This window comes from Kryptolebias marmoratus, linkage group LG19 (assembly GCF_001649575.2).
Source record: "Kryptolebias marmoratus isolate JLee-2015 linkage group LG19, ASM164957v2, whole genome shotgun sequence".
In the NCBI taxonomy this organism is placed as follows: domain Eukaryota; kingdom Metazoa; phylum Chordata; class Actinopteri; order Cyprinodontiformes; family Rivulidae; genus Kryptolebias; species Kryptolebias marmoratus.
Window position 1 is genome coordinate 15,392,527 of NC_051448.1, and position 15,303 is coordinate 15,407,829.

Here is a 15,303-nt window from a genome sequence, read left to right on the forward strand (position 1 = left end):
CTTTGCTTAAAACTTTAGCAGTAACGTTATAGTCAACCTTGTTTGTCCGTTAGCAAAATATCTCATGAACCACGGAACCGATTTTGATGAAACTTTCAGGAAATGATTATTGGATATACATCCATATATGATTAACTTTTGGAGTCAATCTAATTCAATATGGCTGCCACAGCTAGTCAAAACGAACCAACACAATAATGGCTACAACTCAAACATTTTTACAGATATTGAGCTAAAGTTTGGCAAGGTAGTAACTGAGAGTGATTCCCAGCACATACTCTGAGCGAGATATCACCAAGATTTCAAAGGTTTGACCAAAAGCAACACTATCATGTCTCGTCAGAAGACAATCTTAGTCTAAAACTCTGGCATGAAAGGCGGCGGGCGACACGCATTCCTTCAAGGAATGATTGAATTCAGTTTGGAAGAAGCTTTTCTCATCCCAGCTGTGCTTCAACTGCCTGCTATTCCTCACCGTTGTGACTGGATGGTGGTATGGATTTGGAGCAGGAATCCTCTGGGGTAATTTTCTGGTTGACAACACGTATTTCACTGGAATCCCTAGGAGTGGTTTCAGTCATTGTTCTTGAAAATTAAAAAGAAATAAGATTGGGGGGCTCACACACACACACACACACACACGCCATATTTTTTGCTTTACTTTGCCAACTTGCACAAAAGCCTTTAAAGATCTGCGCATCAGATAATGGTGGGTCCAGTGCCAAGTTGATCCAGAGGGAGTTTGGTGTTTCTGTTTCAGCCAGCTCACCACTTTCTGACCCCCCCCCCAAAAAAAAAAAAAAAATCTATGTGATACATAAGGTTCAGCTGTAGGTTGCTATTTTTGGCTTCAGGTGCTGCAAAGGTTGCATCCAGAAGGTGTGGATGGATTCTCAGCACCGCTCCTCCTCTTGTTTTGTCCCAATCTGATTCTGATCAGCTTCCCCAGGTTTTTCTTTTTTTTTGTTTTTTTTCCAGAAGTCCGCCGCGTGCTCTGCGCGTCGGAGTTCGGTCCGCATGAATAAATGATGATGCCCTGCCCGTGAGGGATGGGGCTGGGAGGCAACCGCATCTGCCTGCGCGCACACAAGCGGTCTCTGTGCGAGCCTCGGAGCGCACCCATTGCCATTCCGCGCACAGGAGGGAGCGGCGGGCGCTTCTGCTCACAAACGGAGCCGGCTCGGTGCCCGGCGGCGAGCGCAAAAACCCGGGGAGGGCGCGCGGGCTGCGACCTTCCAGGCGGCGGGGATTAGGCGAGCGAGCGAGCGAGCGCGCGCGGACCTATAACATCTGGCGGGACGGAGCGGAGGGGAGCGGAGCGAGGCGTTTTCTCCCCACCCTCTGGAGGCGCACACGCAGGCGGATGCGCAAATACAGGCGATTCCCCCTCCGCACAGCTGCAGCCTCAGAAAGCCACACCGGGACCCTTCAGGCGGCTCTCTCCTCTTTTTTTTCTCCCCCCCCCCTCACCCTCCCTCCCTCCCCTCTCCATCCATCCACCCATCCATCCATCCATCCACCCGGATGAAAAAACCGGAGTAACATCTCTTTGGCAATGAAGGGGGTCGCAGGAGGAACCGTCTTCCATCCGGTGGATATGGATTTCCTGAAGGGCACCGCTGGTTTTGCAGGCCTTTCCGTGCTGTAAGACGGATGGTTCGGGACACCTGAATTATTGCCGTCGGTCCCATTTTTTTTTTTTTTTTGGAGGTGTGTGTGTGGGGAGGGGGGTAGGTCGCTCTCAGTATGCTGTCAGACCTCCTGCAGGGAAAGAATAAGCTCAGAGACAGCCAGCTTTGATTGGGCTTCATGTTTCATCTGCAAGGTAAATTGATCATTTTACAGCAGCTCTGAACTCTTTCATGAAGGTGTGTGTTTGTGTGTGTGTGTGTTTTATGAAACAGACTTGAAGTCCCTGAATGGGCTCAGATGTGACAGGGGATTGTCAGCCCCTGACTTGTACCGCAAGGTCACCAAAAAATCTCCCCATTCTTCGAGGCACGCCGTCAGATTTATTTTTAGTTCCCCACTTGGCTGCATTTTGTGCTCTTCTTTTTTTTACCCCCCTCCCTCTTTCTCTCTCTCTCTCCTACAGGTGAAACTGAGAATTATGCTGGCCCATGATTACATTCAGTCCCTCTCATACTGGGAAAACAACAAAAACAACAGATAGTTTATCATGTCTTGGAGTAGCCCTGAGGATGCAGTGAGATCTTGATGCTGATGTTTAAATTGAAATGAAGTCTAAATGAGCCTAAACTGATAATTGGTGTGAGGAGAGAAAAGGAGAGGGGGGGGTGCAGGTTGCCAGGTGACTGAAAAGGACAGTGAGAAATCTGCCTATCATTGACAGATAAGGGTCTTGTGTGGAGTGTTGGTTATCAGTCTCTTATTATTCATGAGTGCCCCAGGCACCATTGTAACTGCTACCCCAGCGAAGCCAAGCCCACGCCTCGTTTTTTGCTGCTTCTGTTTGCTCCTGGGTGCCGTGTGAATGTGCTCAGTGTGTGCGTTTGCCGCCGAGGGAGGCCGAGACGTGAGATAGGTGGCTCCTGGTCCTGCGCGCCACGCCGCCTCATATTCGCTGACCCAAATTTTACACGCCACTCTCCGTGCGAGCCTTTGTCTTTTTGCTGAAGAATTAAAAAAAAAATGGACGCACACTCGTGCCCGTGCTACACATGCTGGGCTGAGCAATGCTTTGTGATTACAGCTTCGATAAGGTGGTGGTGGTGGTTGTGTGTGTGTGTGTTGGGGGGGGACAGATAAATTATTTAGTCGTTTCGTCGCCGAGCGAGGTGGAAGCCACAGCATCTCCAAGGTCTTCGGCAGAGAGAAAATGAGTGCAAGGGTAATGAATTTCACTCTGGCTGCCCTCGTTTTCACACATATAAGAGGAAAACATGCAATAGTGCTGAGCATTGCAATGCCAGTTGCAATAAACCCCCGTGTTCTGTCATCACAATGCTCAAGGCCACCTCCATGTGCTGGCTGTGGGTATTCAGGGGACTTGGGTCCATCTGGTTGCCAGATTCATATTGTTGGCAAGTGGTTGGTGTCTGCAGCTCACTGGAAACCTTTGGGTTATTGATTACATGCACATTGCTGTTGCAGTATTGGTAAACCTGCAGCAGGAACACATGTCACCCGCCGGCTTCCATGCCAACGTTGTAACTTCAAATTGTTCTGTCATGAGAAAGGACGGAGTTGCTTGGGTCCGAACCTGTACGTAAACGACAAAAGTGCAAAGTCGCGAGATCCTGCGAGATGTGGCAGCACCTATTTTTGTGTCGGCTAAGGTTGATTAGCTGTGGCAGCCATCTTGAGTTGGAGTGACATCCAGTGACTACTTTCTGAGAGTTTCATTAAAATCTGTCCAGCGGTTTGTGAGTTATTTTGCTAACAGACAGGCAGAGATGATTGTAACAGTGAGTGGAACAGATCTCTTGTGATCGGTCAGCACATCGGTCAGTGTTGGAGATGACTCTCAGTGACAACCGCAGCAAATTTTAGCTCAGTAGCCTTAAAACTGACTGAGTTTTAGCCATTGTGTGTTTGCTGAGGCTACCTAGCTGGATACAAATACTGTAAATATGTTTGATTCACAGTTTGTGTCTGAAATTTATTGGGATGTTTTGCAGTTTTGCTAATGCGCACATTGCTGTTGCAATATTATCAAACATTTAATACATTGTGCAGCCTCAGTAAAAGCCATATGAAAGAAATCCCTCATACGGCACACAGTGGAAGTTGAATTTCAGCGTTTTAAACTTCCTCGCAATTAGGAACTTGCAGATTTGTCCACGTAAATATAATCTAAACGCAAATGGTTCATTTTATAACATTTGCGAAACTCTCTCCAATCAAATCTAAAGATCATCTGGATGAACCTTACAGAAATATCACATTTCCATGTCTGGTTTTCGTGTTATTTTCCCAGCATTTTTCCCTCCTGTCTTCTTCTCCACGGTTTAATGGCACCTACTGTTTATCTTGAGGCGTTTGACTTCAAATATTAATCTGAGTGCATTCCGATGGGTATCTGCTGACATTTACTTCACAGCAACGCTCTGTTCTCATCTGGGGCTTTAAAGGCGAATGAGAAAAGGCAGAGCCTGATAACTCGAAGGCAATTTGTTAGATCAGCCCCGCATGAGTTTGGCGTTGGTTTCGAAATGGACGACTCCAATTGGGCCTATTTGGGTTGGAAGAAATGAATAGGCAAACCCACACGGGGCCCACCAAATGTAAGCCTGCTTAAAAACCCACAGGGGCATTTAACATTGGGACAGAATGCGAATAAAGGCGTGCCTGTGTGTTTGTCTGTCATGTTAGCAAAATATACTATATATACATGTTAGTGTGGTAGCTGAGAGTCATCCTCAACATCTACTCCAAGCACTAACAGATTGGACAAGCTCTTTGATCAAAACGTTCCCATTTACCATTGTAGTCAGCTCTGTCTTTCTGCTTCGTGATCCTTATATCTTTAAAACAAACAGACAGTATCTTCCGAGATGAATATGTTATCATAACAATAGTAGATGGTCTGGCTCCAAGTGGTTTTCTCTCGGTCATTGTGAGAAAACCACTAATAATCGTGATAACTCAGTTACATTTGCAGTTTTCGGCCCCAGCATATTCTCCCTGTCATCCTAAAACGATGAATATTCATACAGATGATACACATGCCGTCAAAGAGGCCAAAGCCATCACTGTGGAAATAATTGCGCCAAAGGAAATGGGCTAAAACAAAAAAAAAGTAAAACACCTCACATGACAAATAATAGTCAGTTAATACAACTATGATGTGGATAATTTTCAGAAAAGGAGTTCAAGGTTTTTACAGTTCCCTCTTTCTGGAACGCAGGTCTCGTTCACTGCAGCAGTGCAAACATAAAGACTCAAATTTAAGGTACAGTAAGAACTAGGATGTGGCTTTCTCCCCAGCTAACCTTAAGCGCAACATGAAGAACACAGGAAGTGTTTGACCCATGCTGGTGCTGGGAGATTTCCATCAGATCAAATTAACACGGGATATCTGGTGTTGCTGTGTGAAATGAAACTCTCGGAATTACAAGGAGGAAATGTAGATTCTAATGAACAGCACTTCTATTGATGCAGAGGGCTCTGCTTAGTATGCTGTCCTCCCTGACACACACACACACACACACACACAAAGGAGAGAGGGAGAGAGAGGCAGGAACGTTCGGCTGAATGTACAGCCTCGTCGTCGTCACTGTGTTATGAACAGGTCTGCCACAGCCTTCGATCGCAACCTTCGTTCCAGATCTTATGAGGTTGCCTGAAAAGCAGCCCGCGATCACATCGCACCCAAAAAAAAAATAACGACGTTTTCTGTGTTGCCATGGCATCAAGGCTGTCACCCAAGAGTTATCACACTCTAACATCGGCAGACTTTGCAGGGAAGATGGTGTCAGAGCACATCCACACATTTACGACAACCCAAGGTGTTAGTTAGATGCTCCATGAGAGCACCCGTCTTTGGTCAGGCTGTTTGGACTCTGTGACAGCCGCTTGTCTATTTATTCCATGTTCTGGATAAAAAGCCTCATTTTTACCCACTAGATTGCGACCATACTGTACTAGTTGCACATTTGGTCACAGTAGGTCAACATTTTGGTACGATAGTTCAACAAACACTTTTACAAGTCACACTTTTTTACCAACTAGTGGCACTTTTACTCAACTAGTTGGAGTAAAATTCATGCTAGCCAGTCATTTTGCCACACAAGTAGCCAAAATGTCCCAACTACTTAGTTGGCTTTTTAACTGAGCCAAACTAGTAGATATTGTGCCTCCTAGTCACCTAGTGACTTTCAAATGTACCTACTTGTCAACTAGTGCAACCTGGGCATTTAAGTGGTCGGCTAATAAACACCAAAATGTTTACTAGTTGACACATTTTTGTCTTTACTAGTTAACTAGTGTGCCTATAAATTGCCAATTAGTCAACGAGCGTGCCTAAAATGTCAACTACCCAACTAGTAAGGCCAAATTTAGTTGCACTAGTTAACTAGTAATGCCCTAAAAGCTCACTAGTTAAAACCTTTTTGGCCTTACAAGTTAATTAGTTGACATATTAGGTGCACTCATTGACTAGTTGACATTTTGCAGGTGCACTAGTTAACTAGAATGACAAAACAGTGTTAACTAGTTGACCAGTGCATATTTTAGAGTTTACCAGTCTACCACTCTAGGTCGCTCTAGTTTACTAGTTTACACATTTAACAGTCTCTATTCGGCGAGTGGGCATAATTTGTGTTGACTAGTTTACATGTAAGGATTTTTGATGCTTACTACTTAACCTGTACAACACTAGTTTGGTTCAGTGGTTCATTAGTGCGTCAAAAAGCCAACTAGTTGAGACTTCTGGGCTACTAGTGTAACAAAATGGCTGGCTAAAATGACTTCTGCTTCAACTAGTTAGGCAAAAGTGGTACTAGTTGGCATAAAAGAGTTACTAGTAAGAATCTTTATTAAACTAATGCACTAAAATGTTGAACTAGTGCAACTAGTGGAGCATAGCTGTGAATTACTGGACAAAAATGGTGTTTGATATCAGGGATATGGAATAAATGCACAAATGGCTTGCCATAATGGCAGCTGAGTGAAAATACGATCCATTTCATGAGATGCAGCAGCTCCATTTGGCCTCATAAGGCAGAAGGCCCGTTTCACTGCTTTGTCGATACCATTTTGCCGTCATGCTGTAGCATCGGTTCACCCTCCTGTGACACAGCGGAGCTTATTTTTGGCAGTGGCAGACGTCCGGCCGCTCATCCCTGAGTAACTTGGGTGAGACGCTGCCGTTTTGACCTGCGTGGAGCCACAAGCAGATCTCATTAACTTCCTTACTCACGCAGGGCTGCTTTCCCTGAGTTCCTGCCCAGACATGGATCGCAGAGGCTTCCTCCCATGATCTCCACCATAAGTTAGACCATCTGAAAACATATCCCCCCGTGACCTCGCCGGCTGATTGGCATGCAGCACGCTGCAGAAGGATTTTCTTGGCAAATGCTACCCCGGGAATACCAGAGACATCCTCTGCTGAAGTATTCTGCCGCCGCACATGAATGTGTGTCTGAAGCTGGAGCTTGCTGTGCGGCGAGCCTCCTCCAACAGGCCCAAATCCACCCACCCGCATTGCATGCGTGGGTGTGAGCTGTCAGTCTGCTCTGTTCTCTAAGGGTGGAGGTACCTGCTCAGAGGTAGTAAACGAAAGTTTGATTGACTAAAACGAAGATTACGGTTGATGCATCAATAAAACGGTCTGCTTTCTTGTTTATCTCGGGCCTCCCGTGTCGCCTCGCAGAAATGAGCTCTGCAACCTGGATGTTAATGAATTTCTGGGGGTGTGACATTTAAAGATCAAGTGCGTGATTGATGAATGCATTAATTGATTATCTACTTATTTGTCCATGTACCTGATGAGTCCAACCTGTTATGCAAATCTCTGTGGAACAGCCATAATTAAATGCAAATTAAAGGGGGCCGGTAACAGATATTTCCTGCCCCGCGGCTTGGGCGTCCTTTTGCCCTCGCCGAACAAATTTCAAAAGGATTATCTTTGCAACAGTTCTCTTCACGTTTGGCTGGGTTTTCAGCAACAACAAACAAAAAGTGTCTCATCTCTGCAGAGTGAATCGATACCACGTCTTCAGCGACCATTTGAGTGTGGAAGTAGCAGGTCCCCTCTGCCTCATTGCACAATCAGAGGCCGTACCATTCAGTCAGAGCGGGAGGCGGTGGCTATCAACACACACACACACAGTGCACCTCAGCTGTTGTAGCGTTCCCTCAGATGTGCGCGTATATTAGAGCAGATGCTAAATTGCGACACAGGCAATTGGAAACAACTAGCTGCTCAGCCCTGCTTGAGGCCGAGGACTGAGTCTGCCTTTAGGAAGAATCATGGCAGCGTTCCGTAATGGCTGCACACCCCATTTCTCACCAACTCAGATCCACGCACCACCACACCTCGGAATGAAACCCACAAATCTTGTGCAATTTGGTGAAGTTGTCCCACATAAAAATGGGTCAGGAAAAGACATTTCTTCGTCGCTGCTTCGTCTGCAGCGCTCATAAAAATGTCAGCGTGTTTGCTGTAATAATATTCCTCCCCTCGCTATTATGGACCATTTGAAGGCGACCTCGTTCCGGCCTCCTTGTCAGGCTGGGATACTTTTGACAGGCTGGGCTGTCAAAATGCAACTGCTGTCAGCGATCATGCCACCATGACTTCCTTCACATCCATTCTCCTTGTGCAAGAACAAAAAAAAAACCAAAACAACTGGCCTCACTTGGCAGTGTGTCACTCCTGTCCGGTCCACTGTTTTCCTTTATGAGGTTTTCCGCTCACTCAGAAGGGCGAGGTTATTGCACCGTGAGCTGTGTGTCACCGCTCAGCTGCGGAAGATGCTTTCGAAGCATAAACGTTTTTAGCTTCATGCACTCTCCAAGAGCTAACACTGGTGGGAACTGTCTTTTTTATTGTTCGCCCTCTTATCAAAATATCTCATGAACCACTGGACGGATTTTAACGAAACTCACAGAAAGTGATCACGGGTTGTACATCTAGAACTATTAAACCTTTGGAGCCAATCCAATTCTCGATGTCCGCCACACCTAACTGACCTTAATGGCTGTAGCTCAATCGGTTTTACGGATACTGAGCTAAAATTTGATATGGTTGTAGCTGAGAATTATTCACGGCATATACTTTTAGCACTAACACATTGTGCGACACCTCGAGATTACTGTGTGAGGTGGCGCACAACGTTATTTTCGAGGTTTGACTAAAACGGTTATAACTCCCTCATTTCTCGACACAAGATGATCTTAGTCTAAAACCTATAAGGTGGCAGACAATATGCATTCCTTCAAGGAATACTAGACCTATAATTATTTGTGTTTTGTGCACGGAATCCTCTGTTTTCTGTACTTGATTGGATTGTTGTGCCTTTCTGTGTACTGTAATGGGATACCCTCAGAGCCCAAAACTGCATCATACAATCCTGTCCAATGTCACTCTTGCTCTGATACATGGTGTGTTACACCTGCAGAGCTGTGATCTGATCTCCAAGGTCTTAGTTTTTATGGCATTCTACATCCCTGACAATGTCTCCGGATTCATCAGATGGATCCCATCTTATCCCCCGTCTCAACTGTGTCATAAGTAAAAGAAGCAGCAGAGAGAGCAGAGAGAAAATCAATAGCACAGGATAGCACATCCTCACCGAGGCAGCGGGCCCCAATCATCCCTTCCTATTGGCGATATGATCCTGAGAGATATCCATCTAATTCTTATGAGGCTCCGAACTGCCAGTCTAGACTTTCATCCTTCTGTACACAAACATAAAAGGACTTGTATTATCATATCATAAAAAGTAGGATCAGGGGAACGGGAGCTTGAAGGGAAAAACTGCCACAAAAAAATTATACCAGATTACCGGGGATGTTTCACTGTCAAGTCCGCAGGTGACTAATTAGTTTCATGTCTAATTGCACAGCTTTTATTGTTTGCTCAGGCTTTGACTTGCTTAGCTTCCTGCCCACAATTTGGATTCCCTAAGCTTTGAGTTGGCAGGGTTAATGTTACAAATCTGGTGAAAAAAGCTTTAACTTCCAGGCAGAATCCCCCAGTTTCTCATTTATAGGGAGTTTTCTTACCGTGTGGGTGCAAATATGATACAATTACAAAACAAGGAAGTGTAATTTGTATCCGTTTTATAAAGAGCTTACTCTTCTCATTGTGCCTTTTTGCCTTGTTTGTGTCTTTTTAGGTCTGTTAGCCCAATTTTAACCCAAATGGAGTTGCTCCTGGTGTACCTGATGGTCCTCGGCGTGGCTGCAAAGGCTCACAAAGTTCAAATCTGCCCCAAACGCTGCAACTGTCAGATGCTCAACCCCAATCTGGCGACTCTGTGTGACAAAAAGGGGCTGCTGTTCGTGCCGCCGAACATCGACAGGCACACGGTGGAGATGCGGCTCGGGGACAACTTTGTAACCAGCATTAAACGGAAAGACTTTGCGAACATGACCAAGCTGGTGGACCTGACGCTCTCCCGAAACACTATCGGATCCATTGCACCGTATGCCTTCAAGGACCTGGAGAACCTACGAGCCCTTCACTTAGACAGCAACCGGCTGACCCGCATAACCAACGACACCTTCAGTGGGATGTCCAAGCTGCACCACCTCATCCTCAACAACAACCAGCTCACCCACATTCACATCGGGGCCTTTAATGACCTAACGGCACTGGAGGAGCTGGATTTATCGTACAACAACTTGGAAAGTGTCCCATGGGTGGCCATTCAGAGGATGTCCAATCTCCATACGCTCAATTTGGACCATAACATGCTCAGCCTGATCCCAGAGGGTACGTTCTCTGGGCTGCAGAAGCTAAAGAGGCTGGACGTGACCTCCAACAAGCTCCAGAAGCTCCCTCCTGACCCCGTTTTCCAAAGGGCAGGGGTCCTGGCCACCTCTGGGATAATGGGGCCTTCGTCGTTCGCGCTGAGCTTCGGAGGGAACCCGCTGAGGTGTAACTGCGAGCTGCTGTGGCTGCGGAGGCTGCGGCGGGAGGACGATCTGGAGACCTGCGCTTCACCCCAACACCTGGCTGGACGCTATTTCTGGACTGTTTCGGAGGAAGAGTTCCTGTGTGAGCCTCCTCTTATCACCAGGCATTCTCAGGTAAAGACCAATGAAATGAACTGTAAACTAATAAAGAAGTGGGGTTCAGTGGGAAAGCAACAAGCAATTAAGATGTTACCTGTTGTAAGTAGCTCTTTAAACAAACTCAGCTTGAAATAGCGTTTAATTCGGACAGGACCCATAAGCTAATAGCGAGACCGAGCAGGCTTACTGCAGATATTTCACTGGGCTGAGATCAGCTGGTGAAAGGCATTCATGAGGAAGTTTCCAGAGTGTCTCACGATGTTTGCGGGGGTTCTCAGTGTCCATGCATGAGTCACGGTGGCTTGCAGTGTCGTTGCTTGAGTTTTGAATGTGTTAAAAATGCCCGCAACAAATTTTCTCTCAAAGTAGTCACAGAGTCGTCATGGACGTCTCAAAGCCACCTGAATTTCGCCTCTCCAACCCGTCTCAAGAGCGCTAGAGCTTTGTTTGGACTCCTACACAGGAGCTGACAGAAAACATACCAGGCAAGCCTCCACATATAAAAACCACACTGACAATAAGCAACGATTATTTAAAAACCAGTCCAAATTTGCCTACCATAAATGTGGAGCTGTGGGCACAAAAAACCTATTGTATCCTCAAAATACTAGTTGCATAGAAATGGTCAAAATGAAGGTCATACAAAGAGCTATCTACAACAGGTAAGATATTAATTGTTAAAAACCTTTCCACTGAACACTGCTTCAAACAAGCCAAGTACTGCTTCAAGCCACTATGTTGCACCCTCTGAGCCAGAAACCACTTTAGCCAATCCAACGAAGCATGTTGTGGTTCCCTGGACTCTCACAACGTGTGAGGAGTCCTAAAAGAACCGGCAAACCTGCCATTAACAGATTATTATAACGACATCACTCCTTAAAGACACCTCACGCGGAACTAAAGGTCTGCGGTCAAGTTTTCAGAGAAGTTCAGGAACTTCTCTCTTAGATCATTAGCATGCTTAATGGTGACTGGAAGGTGAGGCTCTTTAAACACGGTGGAAGCTGGAACCAAATTAGTCCCCCAGCCGTGCATCCAAGCAGAGTTATTGGATCGAATCCTTGCCAAATAACTATAGCAACATCAACTCATTTACATGCAGCAGACCCGTTCTGCAGAAATGACTTGGATTTCAGTACACTGCAGTCTTTTGTCATGTTGATTATCGTGCTGTTATGAAAAACCTTGATTCGATATCATGATGTCAGCTTTGGAGAGGCTGTAAAACTCAACCTCGTCAATGGAGACATGATCGCTGTGAACAGTTCCTGTTTTTCCACTGCGTTGAACTCAGAGTTTTGTCCTCTCGTCTGTAACGTGCTCCTCCCTCTGCCGCAGGAGCTGCGAGCTTTGGAGGGTCAGAGCGTGACCTTGCGCTGCAAAGCCAGGGGTGACCCCGACCCCAATATCCACTGGATTGCACCGGACGGACGCCTCATGTCCAACTCCTCCAGGGCAGCGGTCCACGCGGACGGAACGCTGGAGATCCTCATCAGCACCGTCAAGGACTCCGGTGTGTTTACATCCCGCCGGCTGCGCTTGTGATGTTGACTGAATCGAATTAGTTGTTTGCTTGTACACACAGAAAAAAAAAAACCTAAAGAGTGAAGTATGTGTCCACAGGAGATGATAAAGCTGAGATAGTGGAGACATGCAGCCTTACGTACTGATATAATAAACAAGAAGATGAAAAATGACGTCTTCTTTTTTTTTTTTTTTGATAGGCGCTTGTGTTTGTTCTCACACCTTAAACAAGTATTACATCCCAGCTTAAAGTGCCCGTATTAGTTTTTTTTTTTATGGATTCCTCTCTCTGCGAGTGTGTTATAGCTTATTAAAAACCCCAATGTCTACATTGAAGGGAGTTATTCTCCCACTGCTGCTCGGCTGCCTGAAAGTCCAAGCTTGTCACATCACATTGTAACACAGTAATAGAGTGTCTCGCCTTGTAGATGTTCTTTCCGGCTTCGGGAGACGCGGTAGTAGCTGTCAGGCAAGTTTGAGCCAATTAGCTGACCAATCGGAGCAGACTTGGCCTTTTGGGGTTGGAGGGCATGAAAGAGGAAGGCGCTCCAGACAGAATGTGACAAGAGGGGCCGAGGCAAACTAATATGCAGGTTTTCAACAAGACGATGGCATTTATTGTAGTGGGCAACCAAAGTGAAGTGAGAAACTTGTTAAAAAATTAAAGGCCTAGCAGTCCCTCGAAGGAATGCCTACAGCCTGACAAGATCATTTTGTGTTGAGAAATAACAGAGTTGGAGCCGTTTTGGTTAATCCTTAGAAATATTATTACGCACAATTTAACGTGTTATCATAAACTGTAACACTCAGAGTATGCATTGTGGACAACTCTCAGCTACTACCACACCAATTTGTTCTTTGAGTTAAGATCACTTTTGATCATAGATGTTTATACAATGGTTGTTCTCTGAAAGGTTCATTAAACCCGGTCCAGTGGTTCATGAGATATTTTGCTAACAGACAAATAGAGGTTTTAAACAAACATATTGTGCAATGAGTAGCACATAGCATGTGTGACATGAATGACTCTCAGCTACCATCACACGAAGGTTTAGCTCAATAGCTGTAAAACTGGCTGAATTTCAGCCACTTTTGTGCTTCCTGAAGTCATTTGCCTATGGTGGCCATCTTGAATTGGTTTACCTCCAAAAGTTAATCAGCTGTGAAGGTGCATCCGATCATTATTTCCTGGAAGTTTCATTAAAATCTGCCCAGTGGTTCATGAGATACTTTGCTCACAGACAGACACACCTCCTCCTTTTGCTGAATATGAAAGAATATCAGCTTCTTAAACACGAGACAAGAAGCAGCAGCTTAGCTGTGAGCCCCAAGATCAGGTTGATCAGGTTTGGGTTTTATTAAAACAGCCACATAAACAGTTGTTGTTGTTGATCCAGCCCGCCTCGTTACCAAACAGGAAAGTGTGGTCTGATGAATTCTCAGTGCGACGACTAATCTCCCTTCTCCTCCCTTCAGCTGCTGCACTACAGTGAAAAAGGAGACAAACAGCTCAGTTTGTTAAATGCATGAGATCTGTATACTTATAGGATCAAGCACACTGTTTATGGGATGTTACGTAATGCTGCATCGCATTCACTTTTGATTAATTTTATGCCCACAAAGAGGCATAAAAACCATCGGAAACCAGGACTTAAAAAAAAAGTAAGATAAAAATACACTAACAGGGTAGGAGCTTATTCTTATATAATACTGAATAGTTCTTAGTTTTCTGTAGGTATGCTGAAAATATAGTAAACAAAACTTAAACATGAGAATCACAATTAAGAGAAATTCTTTGTAAGAATGTTTAAAAGGTCAAGTATTTTCTGCAGGAGGTGCATGTAATCTTTTCCAAAAGGCAAATATCGCCGCTAGTTTTATTACATTTATCATGCAGCGCTGAAAGGTGAAAGGCGGGCGATAGTGCTCATTGTTTGTCTGTTAGCAAAATATCTCATGAACCACTGGACGGATTTGAACAGATCTCTTAGGAAGTGGTCATCGGATGTACGCCTACAACCGTTTGACTTTGGAGGTCAGCACAATGTAAGATGGCCGCCACAGCTTAGCAATATTAGCCAACACAAAAATGGCTCCAACTCGGTCAGTTTGACAGATATTGAGCTAAAATTTGGTGTGGTAGTAGCTGAGAGTCATTCACATAACATACTCCTGGCGCTAACAATGTCTGCGAGATCTCACGATGTTGCTTGAGATGGTGAGTGTCGTAACTTTCAAGATTTGACTAAAATGGCGGAAAAGAGGCGGCGGGCGATGTGCATTCCCTCAAGAAAAGCTAGGCCTTTATTTGTATTTACCATGACTTGGACGTGGTCCTCTAAACTGAAGGCCGGCCTTCCTGCTGCGACTGACAGGTCGTTCACCAGTGTCGGTCCTGAGCGGATTGCAGTCTCCACCTCTGTGATCCTTTCAAAGATGAGTGAGACTGACATTCTGCATCGCTCTCCGCTCCTGACACGTCCAAAACAAACCCGAGCTCCTGTTTCGGGCTTAGAACTGTTCTTCTAAACAGGCCCCACTTATAAGGACAAGCGCCAGATAAACCGTGTCCACGAAATCAGGCTGAAAACATATGAGAGCTGCTCCAATCCAGTTATTATTTACATTCATTAAAAGAACAGCCTGTGTCCAGTTCGGTCTTCGAGGTTAGCAGCTTGATTTCCTATGACAACCTTTAGGATGATGTTTTTCTTGCAGCATGGTGCTTATCTGAAAAAATGCCCCGAAGGAGTAACTGTGTTGTTTTTTGTTTTTTAAGTACAAATATCATTACTATCACCACCGAAAGACAAAGACAGACATTAATGTTTTGTATGAAAGCTATAAGATGATCTTAAGCTAAAACTCTGGTCTAAAAAGGCTCAGAGCAATAAGCTTTCCTTCTATGATTTTAATTATATCAATATTTAACAGTGGCATCTTTTATTACCCCAGAGAATTAAATGAGGTAAACTTATGGAAACTTTCAAGGGTTTTCTTGAACTTTTTGCAACAATTGTCCTTATATTGTTTTTGTTTTTTGTTTTTTGTTTTTTGTTTTTGTTTTTTTTT

The 15,303-nt window shown here is 45.0% G+C and overlaps 1 protein-coding gene across 1 annotated transcript in view; it reads left to right on the top strand.

Annotated features, from left to right (window-relative positions):
• Positions 1-942: 942 nt before the first annotated feature.
• Positions 943-15,303, top strand: part of lrfn5b (leucine rich repeat and fibronectin type III domain containing 5b) — a 19,998-nt gene continuing 5,637 nt past the window's right edge. The window contains exons 1-3 of the mRNA XM_017409009.3: positions 943-1,825; positions 9,807-10,722; positions 12,046-12,220. Coding sequence (XP_017264498.1) covers positions 9,832-10,722; positions 12,046-12,220 — 1,066 coding nt within the window. The 5' untranslated portion in view covers positions 943-1,825; positions 9,807-9,831. The remainder of the gene's footprint in view (positions 1,826-9,806; positions 10,723-12,045; positions 12,221-15,303) is intronic.